The sequence below is a fragment of the Emydura macquarii genome, unplaced genomic scaffold (assembly GCF_026122565.2).
Source record: "Emydura macquarii macquarii isolate MOO-44397 ecotype Brisbane River unplaced genomic scaffold, CSIRO-AGI_Emac_v2 contig_2768, whole genome shotgun sequence".
Lineage (NCBI taxonomy): Eukaryota > Metazoa > Chordata > Testudines > Chelidae > Emydura > Emydura macquarii.
This window is the reverse complement of record NW_027132905.1, coordinates 52,039,618-52,051,657: the sequence shown is the minus strand read 5'-3', so window position 1 is coordinate 52,051,657 and position 12,040 is coordinate 52,039,618. Positions and strand designations below refer to the sequence as shown.

The 12,040-nt window shown below is 56.6% G+C and overlaps 1 protein-coding gene across 2 annotated transcripts in view; it reads left to right on the top strand.

Annotated features, from left to right (window-relative positions):
- Positions 1-2,964, top strand: part of EPHA8 (EPH receptor A8) — a 48,883-nt gene extending 45,919 nt beyond the window's left edge. For both annotated transcript variants that reach the window (XM_067566273.1, XM_067566272.1), the window contains exon 16: positions 590-2,964. In XM_067566273.1, coding sequence (XP_067422374.1) covers positions 590-704 — 115 coding nt within the window. In that variant the 3' untranslated portion in view covers positions 705-2,964. The remainder of the gene's footprint in view (positions 1-589) is intronic.
- The last annotated feature ends 9,076 nt before the right edge of the window (positions 2,965-12,040 follow it).

Below are 12,040 nucleotides of genomic sequence, written 5' to 3'. Positions count from 1 at the left end.
GTGTGTGTGTGTGTGTGTGTGTGAGACAAGGTGCTGTGTAGAGCAGGGTTGGATGGGAGTGGAAGCTCGACCACTGTCAGACCATTTGTCTGGGCGGGCACAGTGTTATTGCAGGATGAGGTGATGCTAATTAGAGTTTCAGGGACACATTGGAGAAGCTGCTAAATGGAGAGGGCTGGCTGTGTGTCTGGCTGGCTGGCTGGCTGTGTCTGGCTGGCTGGCTGTGTGTCTGGCTGGCTGGCTGGCTGTGTGTCTGCCTGGCTGGCTGGCTGTGTGTCTGGCTGTGTCATCTGTGAGCATCTCATGAAAACAGAATCCAATTGCAGAGCATCACTCTTGCCTGCTCTTAGCCTGTCAGGACCCATTTCCCCTCTGGCCTCCATCTCCCCCTGGGGATGTTGTGGGGCCGGTGGCCCTGGGGTGGGCCATGCAGAATGACAGCCGATCACTCCTGAGAGCAAACCAGACACCCGCAGCTCCACCGCTGGCAGGCAGGTGACCCGCGGAGAGGAGCCCCGCGGCCCGGCCCACAGCACAGGGTGCGCACGTTTGGGGAGCCGCGGTTCTGATGTTGCCTTTGTTTTCACAGTGACGTTCACAGCCTGGGGATCACCCTCGTGGGGCACCAGAAGAAGATCCTGAGCAGCATCCAGGTCATGCGGGCTCAGCTGCTGAACACCAGTGGCCCCAGGAGGCATCTCTGATCACCAGCTGCCCAGCCCCCAGCAGCTGGTGTTCCGACAGCACTGATCCTGGCCGAGCGGCGAGCAAAGCTGGCGGGAGAAGCACCGAGCCAGGACCTGGAGCCTCTCTGGCTTCCCATCACCTTGCTGGGATTTGCGCTCCAAAGGGAAAGTGGAAGAGCTTCCCAGAGATGCTGATGAATCTGCTGCCTCCTTCCTCTGGCTGAAGGTAGGAGCAGCCTCCGAAGCAGGGCAGGCCGCTTCATTTCCCATCCTGTGTCCCTGCAGGGCTGGGGCTCCTAGCATGGCCTAGCTAGGGGCTGAGCAGTAGGAGGTGGCAGCACTACCGAGCTGCTCCAGCAAGCTCATCCCACGGGGAGCACTCCCCAGGCTGGGCTGTTACACATGGAGTCGCACTGACTGACAGCGCTAGCGGGAGCAGCTGGGCAAGTCTCTTCCGTCTGCTGCTGCTGCTGACTGCGTCTGAGTTGCTGTTGTATAGCCGGGAGGTGTAGCTGGATCTCGGAGCCCTGCAGGGCCGCCCCACACCACTGCATGGCAGCGGGCGTCCCTCACCTCTGCCCACCATGGGGCTACTGGTCTCATTCCCCCGATCTCAGGAGGGTCAGATCATGTGGAACTGGAAAACCAGACAGTCTTGAGCCTCCCGCAGGAGTTTCTGCTGGTGCTTGGAGCAGAAGGGACTCCTTGGCGCTGGGGAGTGGGGCCCAGGAGTGCTGGCCCGTGCTCAGGGGAAGTCTGAGAAGTGCTGTCCAAGGAGAATCCGGCACAGCTAGGAAGTCACCACTTCCTGAATGCACCAGCCCGGGACCTGGCTGGACCTGGCACGGGCATGCTGAGGCCTGGCACGGGCATGCCGTGTCTTAGAGCCACGTGCTCAGGTTTTCCCCATTGCTGCAGAGACGCTGCCTCTTCTTTGCCTCTCCTGTCACGTCTTCTCCACTCCTCCGCTGTTCTTCTATGGCCTAAAAACAGTCAGGGGCTGCTCACCGCCGGGCTGCCAGCTGTGCTAACCGTGCTGGAGACAGTCACCGGGGCACCGCCCCGCGTTCCACCTGCCCGCGTACGCTGCCCCAGCCAGAGGCTCCGCTGAGCCGGCAGATCCTCGCTGCCCAGCAGCTGAGGGCTTCTCCAGGCCCCCCTGACAGGAGCTGTGCAGCGGGGTTTTGGAAGGCAGCCGGCTAACGCGTGGAGTTCGCTGGGCGTGCTGAGCTGTCCCCAGCGGATGGACAGGTGCAGGCTGGAGAGGACAGCGGGCCTCTGGCTCCCCTTTGTAAATACGATTTTCTACCGTGGGCAAAGCTGGTTTACTGCGGCTGACTTTAGTTACGCAAAAAGGGTCTCGAAGCACAGGACACGCAGCCGAGGGGCTGACCGCTGCAGAGACTCTTCAAGGGGACATTCAGCAGGAGCTCGTGGAGAAACTCCACTCCCCGGGGCGGGGGAGAAGAACTCCGCCCAACGCTGCTGCTGCTCGTGCATCCGAGCCCCCCGCCGGTTCGCAGGGAGGCCAGAGTCTGCTCTCGGTTATGGCCGAGGAAATCCAGAGTCACTCCATTGGTTTCAGTGGAGTTACTCTGAATTTACACCAGCATATGGGACAGCAGGATTTGGCCCGAGGTCACCTCCTTCCAGCAGCACCAGATGAACTGGAAGACGGTTGGATGCGGTGGGGAGGGGTTAAAGCCATTTTCCTGTCTGCAATAATCCTGGCTAAGCTGAACCCTCCCCAGGCTCAGTTTAGTTTTCTGTCCAAGGCCTAGACACCTCACTTCTACTCTAGGACTACACAGCGGGTGCTCTACTGCTTCCTGTGGAAGCTCTTCCTAACCAGGGCTAGATACAGTGTGTTGTTCTATTTACATTCCACCTGCTCCCTGCACTCAGACCCGTCCCACGCCAGTCCTGGGTCAGTCAATGACTGGGGCCTGAGTACTCGGAGCTTTACGCGGCAGCCCTCCCTGCTGCACATGGGGTTCCCAGAAGGGAGGGTGCTGGCTGGGCACATGGGAGGTCTGAGGACGGGGTTCCTGGGCAGATTCTGATCCCTGGAGGGCAGGGCATTGCTGGACGGTCCCTGGTCCCCGGGGATGGGGGCGTTGCTGGACGGGCCTTGGCCCTGGGGATGGGGGCGTTGCTGGACGGGCCCTGGTCCCCAGGGACGAAGGATTGCTAGATGGACCTTGCCTCTCTCTTCCTTGCCTTTCTTTTATGGTCAGAGTCTGCACCTCTCCCAGGACAATAAAACCCTTCCCATTGCCCATTTCTCTGTCTCTTATTGACAAGTGGGTCACACACGCTTGCTCTCACGGGACACGAGGGCTGGCGGAGCTGCTAAGGGATCCACAGGCTGCTGCTGCCTTCCCTTCCGGCAGGGATGGGGCTGCCCGAGGGGCCCTGCCCAGGGGAGTCAGCACCCCTGCCCTTCTCAGCCCCACACAGCACTTCACACACGGGGCCGGTCGTTAGGTTATTTTAAGTGTGAGATTCTGGAGGCAGCATCTCAGCTGGATGAGCTTGTTGAGCTGAGAAATGGGGGTGGCAAAGCCGCTATGATTTAAATGGCATGAGTGCACTTGGACGTGTGTGTGTGTGTGTGTGTGTGTGCGCGCGTGAGGATGAGCGTGTGCATGCATGTGTGCATTTGTGTGTGCTTGTTTGTGCATAGCATGGGCATATATGGATGTGTGTGTGAGTGCACGTCTGTGTGTGCGTGTATGCGAATGCATGCATATGCGTGTGTGGATGTGTGTGTCTGTGCGAATGCATGCGCGTGCGCGTGTGTGTGGATGTGTATGGGTGGGGGAAGAGAAGAGATAGTGGAAATGAGCTGTCCAATCCCGTTTCATCCCAGGGAGTGGTTGGGATTCAGCCGTGGAGGTGGAGGAGTTTCCTGGGTCCCTCTCTCTGGCCAGCTCTGTCAGGACATCTCTCAGGCCCAGGAGGGCAAAGGTTCAGGGTCCCGGGGCGGGCGTTAGCAGCCATGATGATGACGTTTGCTCCAGTAGCCCAGTTTTCTCCCATTAGTCTCTTTCTTTACGGCCCCACGAAGGCAGTGACGGGCACACCAGCCCATCCCCTCACCTTCTATCCGCCCGTGCGGCTAGTTTCTGACCTGCCAATCTGGGGTCACTGATTGACGGTTCCGTGCTTTCTCGTTTACCAGGCATGGCCTGAGCGCAGGCCCAGGGAGGAGCTCTTTGAGTTTGGATTCATGCTGCCTGTCTGTCTCCCTCCCTCTCCTACCTTTTCCCATCCCCAGCTGCTGTTGTCGGTCACTGTGCCAGCGTACGGTCATACCCGCACCTCTCACCGCTGAGCCCACACTCAGGTCCCGCAGGAACAGAGCCGCAGCTCCTTCCTGGCCCTGACGGACAAACAAGCTGTGACAACGTGACCAGTGCAAACCCCAGGTTGTCCCAGGAGTCACTCCACTATGCCTCTTTTCCTGAACAATTTCATCTGCAGTCGCAGCCTCTGTCCGTTTTCTGTGGGTTCTAGGTACTGTGGATTTACCCGGACACAATACTAGGCTCCACCTGCAAAATCAAAATTCCTTACACAAAGCCAAACTCAAGGAATCGCGTTGGGGCAATTAACCTGTGAAGCTAGCTATGCCACAACAAAGGAGAGAGCCACCAGGATCTGCGCTGGAGAAAGCGGCAGGGGGCCACGAGTGGCCAGTGTGTGTTTAAAGCATGAGACGCACGCGTTTCCTTGCACCATCACTGTGAACAGATGCTGCTCACCACCCTTACCAGGGTGAAGAGCTCATATGGGGATGTTATTCAGAGCCCTCTGCTCAACTACAGTATTATTAACCTCTGAGAATTAGACAAATGTGTCCACACTACTAGCCGCTCGCTAGATAAGTGCCTTCCCCCCGTGACAAGGGACCTGACTTTCCAGGGTTGTGAGATTCTGATTCTCCCTTTCCGCTCTTTAGTCGGTACCTGGGGCTCCTGAGAGAAACACTTGTGGCCAGGGCTAGCTCACCAAGGCCAAGAGGCTGGGTCTCGCTGTGTGTTTACATCTCCCAGCGAGCGTGGCACCGAAGCCAGAAGACAGTTTATTTTCCAGTCTCTACGTTTCCCTGTGTTCTTGCAGTGAAGGGGCTGGCCAGGCCACAGAGCAAAGGGTCCAGCTGACTGCGCTTTCAGATGGGCTGCCAGGTTCAGGCCACCGCTGCTCCCATTTACCTGTATTGTCAGGGCATCTCTGAGCTCCCTGGGGAGCAGCAGCAGGAAGGGCAATTAATCAGCGTGCAGGAACAGAAGTTTTGCTGCCTGGGCGCAGGGTGAGGGACGTCCAAGGAGTGAAACGGGTGTCATCCGCTGGCTCAGAAACAAACCAAACTAGCTTCCCCCTCTAACAATGCATAATCCAGTGCCTAGGCATGGCAAGGCAAGCCTGCTACATTTGCTTTTCTGGCTGTCCAAGCTAACCTGGGAGATGGCATTAATAATACAAACCCTGCATGCTGACAGCATTATTAAGGTGCTTGACCCCTGTGGTAGAGGACTGTAAAATAACCCGCAGGTCCACGGGCAGGCGCCCAGCTTGGTGTCTCACACACACACACAATCACGCTTCTTTGTGTCAGGTCTATGAAATCTTTCTGAGGTCAAGCACACCCTGTGGAGAAAGTTAACAAAGGGCAATTTTTGCCTCCTCTTTACTGATCTCGTTCCTGTCTGCTCACACAGCAGCCCACCTGCCAGGGCGCACTGTATTCCCAGCCTGCCTGCGTCGCTCTGCACTCAGCTATGTGTTCAAGAGATTGTGCAGACTGACCGGCTGTTGGCTCACTAACAACTGATGGTCCTACCATTAAAAGGCTTAAAATCTGACCCAACATATACAGGTGCCTTAGACATTTCCCTTAAATACTGTCTCTGTTGTAAGTCACTATAGACATGTCTCTTAGCTGCAGAACGCCTCAAGGGACATCAGTGTCTTACTATCACCTACCGGCTGAACTCACCCTTAATCCCATTTCTTCCTCATCTTAAATAGCTTGTGCTCCGTGGCGCTTCAGGCCAGCGCAGCCGAGGGTGCAGAGGCCAGAGCCACAGCCGGGGCTTCGTTCCCAGTTGCTAAGAATGTTGTGCCCAATCGGCAAAGCAAGGAACACGCACAATGGGCTGTAGCTGAAGTTCAGCGTTAATCAAAGTGGAGTATGTGCTGTAAGGGTCTCCTCAGACGAGTAGCAAAAGGATCGCCAACCCCCTCACATTCCGGCTGTGTCCACACTAGTCATTTTTGGACGCAGCTCCCCAAGTGGCAGCACTAGAGGCGGCTATAAGGTAGAGCCAAGGGCTTGGGCATTTACCACCAGGCCGTCTAACGCAGACAATCATGTGCTGAACTGACTTGAGCATGCTGGAGCCTTGTCTACACGGCAGTTGCAGTTAGTGCCACTTGCACTGGAGCAACAGCCCTGGGAGTTACTGGGGTGAACATGCTTTGCACTAGATTCACCAAGCAACGTCGGTGTGGAGACGTGGAGCTTCGCCACGGCTGACTTGTAGGTGCCTTGACCATTGCTGGGCGTCACAGTGCCTGAGATAGTCACCCAGGCTCCCCATACCGAGAATGAGGCGCGCCAGGGGCCTTAGAAGGAGATTCACAAGGACCAGCATGGAGGGCAGCTCGTCGACTAAACTAGCCACAGGGCAGTGCCAAGGCAAAGGCTGTGTCCTAAGCAGGTCCCCTCTCGTGGCGATAGGCGCCTAGGTCCGGGCTGCAGGACGGCACCTCTGTCTGCTTGGGGTTCTCAGCTGCAAACCCTCTCTGGGCTTTAGGTGCCCACGCCATTTTCGCAAGGAGCAGGAGGACCTTCCTCATGACGTTCAGCCTAGTGGTTCCAGCACTCATCTGCAATGTAGGAGACCCCAGCCCAGCAGAGAGGAGACGGGATTTGTGGCCTCTCAGGTGCATGCTCTAACCGCTGGGACAGTCTGATGCATGGCTCCTTCAGGCTCTCCTGATGACGCTGTTCCACTGTGCCTATAATTAAAAAAATCATAGCGGTTTTAGTCCCTTCTTTTGCCTCTCCTGGCCAATCATTTCCCCACGGTCAGGTCCCCTTGCATAGTTTTCCTTCCCTGTTCAGCACTTTGTTCAGCCATCCTTCTCCTTCTTTACTGTGCCTCCTCCTCTCTGTCCCCTGGCTTTCCCTCCTTGTGTAATCTTGCCCTCTGCTGGCTGTTGCTCCTGCCCCAGTTTGCCCCACCAGTCCTTTTGTTTGTCCCAGTTTATTGCCCTTCCTGGGGTGAGGTGGTGGCTCGCAGATGCCCTTGACAGAATGCAGGGGGAGGCTATTTTCCTGTACTATTTGTAACCCGGGACGTGGGCGGGGGTCACTAGTGTAAACCCCACCAGTGCCCTGCAGACCATCATGGATACATTGAAGGAGCCAGAGTGTTGGGGAATGTCAGTGCACACGCTCGTCGCTGGATGGGATGCGCTTAGACGTGCAAGCGGGTGAGGGTGCAAGCAAGGGCCTGTGCGTGCGTGAGCCTGTGTTCAGGAGTGTGTGCAGGCCCCAGCTGTGGGGACAAGGTCCGGCTCCATCCAACCCTGTTAGCTGGGCTCTCTCCGCATGTGTGGCGCAGGGCGGACAGCAGGGCTGGGCTCCTCGGACTCAGTCAGCCAACGCAAGGGCTCCTCATTAGACTGACTTTATTTCTCGCACATCCTGGGCTGCCAGGGAAGGGTCAGCAGCACTTATGAAATTTTCAATTCCCAGCGGTTTTGAATTTACATGTTTTTCCCGTGTCGGAGCTGCAGGAAGATTATGAATAAAAGATTAAAATTGGAGGGCTCCCGTCACTTAAGAGCAATGCAATGAGCATTTATTCTGGGAGCGGAGAGCCAAACACTGCCGCCTGCATACCAAAAATTAGCAGCACACTTCAAACGGGGAATAAACAAAAGGCTCTGTTCTTTGATGTGACACTTTGCCTGGGAGCTGGGAAGAGGGAGACATGCTGCTGGGAGGAGTAAAGTGGCGGGGCTGGCAGCTGGGCTGAGCTCGCTGCTAGAGGATTGTCCACCAGCGGAGCGAGTGCTGGGGTCTCAGCGACCAGCTGCTTTGCCCTGACAGGGGAGCGAAGTTGTTTGGAGCCGCGCACCTGGCTCGGCCCGCTCGCTAGCACAACGTGCCGGCAGCCCCTGCCGGCCTCCATGGCCACACATTCCTCTCAGCCGGCTTCTGCCGGGGAGCTCCATTAGCATTCTGCCCCTGCCAGGGCGCCAGGCTCCGCACTGCACTCCTGACGTCCCCCCGCACCTCTTCGGCAGCTCTTCGGAGCTGCCTGCCTGGCTCAGTCCGGTGGAGGCCTGTCAGCCCAAGGAAGTTGTACGGAGCTCAAAATACAGAGCAATGAAACAGCAGGAAATGAATACATAGCTGCAGGGAAGGGCATGACAGGCCAAGGGCCCTGCCTGGAGCCGGGCAGGCTGTGCCTGCTGCACCCATTGGGGAAAGGGGAATTTCACAGTTCGTAGGAAACTGGTTTGTAAAGTTTCCAGTTTCCCCCCTTCCCACTCCCAGCCTTTCCCCCCAGCCAGGAGCACTGCAGTGGGACAGGCCCCTCCAGCACCGGAGGCAGCAGTTAGGAGAGAGCAGCCAGGCTGGCTAACACTAACACCAACCCATGGGCCTTTGTTCTGGAGGCAGCCCTGAGCCTTCCCTTCCCAGAGCGTCCCCTAGGCTGGGTCTGGGGGGAGGGGGGGAAATGCAGAAACGGCAGGAAATCCAGACCATTGGGTCTTGCTGCAGCTGCAACCATCCGCCTCCTGTGTTAATGCATAATACAGGCCGAGAACAACATCCACTGTAGGAAGAGTGCCCTGCGTCCCGGCCACGGTGTCCTGCGTCCCGGCCACGGTGCCTGGGCCATGACAACAATTCATCCAGCGTAGACTGGCACTGCAAGAGATTAACAATGCCCAATGCCCTCTAAACTAAAACCAGACATTGCCTGCTCCCATTAACCTTACACACCTAAGTCATCCTTACTCAAGGGATTAGGTCTCTTGGTCCCCTGGCACTGCCCGAGGCAGGCTCCCTGGAAGGACTGAGCTGCAGAACTGCACCCACGGAGTCAGTACTGCGTGGGTGCAGAAGGCCGTGGCCAGGCTTGTGTGCGAGAACGCACCGTAGGCATCATCACAAGCGCTGTGGGCAAGCAGGTCTCCTGTGCTGCTGCAGAGCAAAGATGTGGTCCTAAAGCTGCACGAGGCGGTCATTGCACCGGGAGAGGCTGTGCAGCATAGGTGTGGGGACGAGGGTGGGAGAAAGCTGCGGCAGGAGAAGAAGCCTGGCCCTGCTGCAGGGGGTGGAGGGTGGAGGGGCTAGGCTTTCTGAGACAGGGACATCAGAAGCGAAGTTGAATAAATGGGGCCTGAGCCAACCTACTGAAATCAATGGGAGCCTGGCCATTCAGTTGGCTTTGGATCAAGCCCTATGGCTCTGTGCCAAAATATATAGCATGAATTGCACATTCAATGACCGTACTAGGAGGAAGCAAAGGGACACGATGAATTCTTTCCCAACCAAGCGCTATTTCTAAATGATGCCTTGGTACTGGCATGGACTTGAGAAGAACATGCATTATTAATTAGTATTATTAGCAAATTGTAGCCAAGTATATGAATCATCTACATTGCTTAATAAGAATTAACATAGACATTTCGTTCAAGGGGGATCATATAATCATTTTGAAGCATTTTTGCTACAACCCTTGACGTTGTTTTGGGTACAATGAAAGTTTGGTGCATATTTGAAAATGATGAGAAATAGAAACAAAATATTTCATATTAATCAGTGCTCTGCACAGCAGTGAATGTTCATGTTTAAAACACCTCAAGGGTTGCCATCCCTTCACCTGTACTGCACACACAGTTTGTCACCAACCAACCCGTGGCCAGTGAAGCACCATAGATGGACAGAAACCTTTTTGCACCACACAAATGCCTTTTCGATGAAATGAAAATGTTTTTTAAGAAAATGTTCATCTCCCTTTTCAAGCGCCGCGTGCCCCTCACGACTCCACCAACGCTGCCAGCCCTGGACACCTGTTGGCCGGCGTCTCACACAATCCCCTCGGTGCCTCCATCTCTGCAGCCCCCGGTGCAGGGTCCCACCTCCCGAACTCGTCCGCCAGGCCGCTGCCCCATCCCTCTTCAGCTGCGCTGCCGCAAGCAACTCTCACTTGCTAGAGAACCGGTCACCGAGCTGCTGTCGTATCCGCCGACCTCCCTGGCAGCGCCTGGGAGCCGGGAATGTGGGCACCGCCACCAATAAATACAGCTGCTGAGTGCCCGGCCCAGAGCACTGCTGCCCGCTGGGTCGCTGGGTTGTGGGGCTGGAGCTGAGTAGCGTCAGTGCCTGTCTCCCAGCGGTGGCAGTTGAGTCTCCTCTCCAACTGCACCTGGGCAGCTTTGCCCAAGGCCCAGAGGGATGTGCTCAACCTGCCCTGGCCACTTCCGATGCTCAGCACAGAGGCGCTTCCCGGCTTCTCCGTCTCTCCCCTGAGGTGGAGCTGCTGCTGCGGCCAGGGAACCCCCAGTTTTGCCATCCCTAATCTCCCCTCCCCCCCCCAGCATAGCGGCAGTCAGTGCCCCCGATGAGCCGCGCCCGCGGAGGAGAGGCGGACCCTGCATTCGGTAGTAGTGCAGTTTCAGCAGAGCCCTACACCCACCACCCCAGGGAGCGGGCAGCTGAGGCCTCTTTAAAATTCCCATCACACACTTCAGAGCAGGCCAGAAAGAAAATTGATTTTGGAAGCTTGGAGTTTTTCTTTATTTCCCCTCTGCAAAGTGCCTGTCAAAGGCACCCGCCTCTCTGGGAGGACAGGATGGACGGATGGACGTGGCTGAGCTGAGAGATTTTCACTCCAGGCTGCAGAAAGCTCCCTGAGTTTTGATAAGTCCCCTGGCGTCAGTGCTGACAGCCGCGGCTGCTGACTCCTGCCCTCACAAAGCAGTTCCTTCACTTTGATCTTCTCCCTCTGCCGCTGCTGGCTCCCCTCCTCGGGCTTTTCTTCTCCCCGCGTCCTCGCTTTGGATGAATTTCCTAGCCGCCGCGCGGCACTGAACTATCCCGTCCCACCTTGCCTGTCCCTGCCGCTGTCAAACTAGCATCACAGGGGCTTTGGCTTCTGAGCAGAGCCCTCCCTAAGCTCAGCAATGCTACCAGCTGCCACTCCCCCACCGACACGGGGGCGATGCGTGCACCAACGTACTGAGCAGTCAGCACTGGAGCTGGCAAGCAGGGAGGGAGCCATGACCCAGCATCGTCCCAGAGCATGCTCTCCTTTGGTGAACTGCTAGCGGTACTACTGTCCCAGGTTGCTGATATCCGGTTTTTTTATATGAAGCAATAATTTCGTTTCCCGGGGGTAAATCCTACCGATAGCAGCCTAAGACAGCAGCACCACGTCTAAGAACCACTTCTGAGTGACTTTGGCAATGAACAAACTTTTACTGGTGACAGGCTCAGCTTCAAACCAAGGCCTGCACTGCAATTAACATAGCATCGCTCCAGCTCCAACTGCCCATACCCAGTCCCTCAACTCCCCTTGTAAGCCAATGTTAACAGCACCCAGGGATACTACCCCTCCTGACACAAGAGAAGAGACAATTTACCACGTTTACTGTTACAAGAGCGACAGCGCCTTCACAGCTAAGGCAGCAGCACGGTTTCTGTTTAAAGCCCAATTTTCAAACCTCTCTGTGTTCATGTGTGCTGTACTGCTGCATTTATTAGCGGTATCTGGTTAAAGGGAGCTGTCCCTATAAGAACTGGGTGTGACAGATGGAGTGGGTGTGTGAGACACAGCAGTGTGTGGGCAATGTTGCCCGTGCCCAGGGAGGGTGAACCCTGCCTGTGACAGCTCCACAAAGGACAGACCTGGATTTAATAGCTTCCCAGAGCGCGGCCTCATTCCTCAGAGTGTCACATTAGCTTATGGGCCTGGATACCTGTGGGCGCTGCTCATCGGCTGCACAGCCGCCCACCTGCCCAGATCTGCAGGGGTTACAAGTCGTGCCGAGCCACTGGCTGTTTGGTGGCCTCTCACTGGGCTGAGTTTGGCAGTTCTCAGCGTCACAAAGAGCCCGGCACTTGCACCAGCATGTCGGCTCTTGGGGGCAGGGCCTACCTCTGCCAACACAAAGGGGCCTTGGTTTCAGGGGGGGCCTCTAGCGAGAGCCCCTGCAGTGTGGACTTCCCCCATGCCCATCATGGCAGGGACCTCCTCCCTCCCACCCCTCTGTGCAGACTGGCACCGTTGAAACCAAAGGTCTGGTCTTAAACCAGGGGTTCT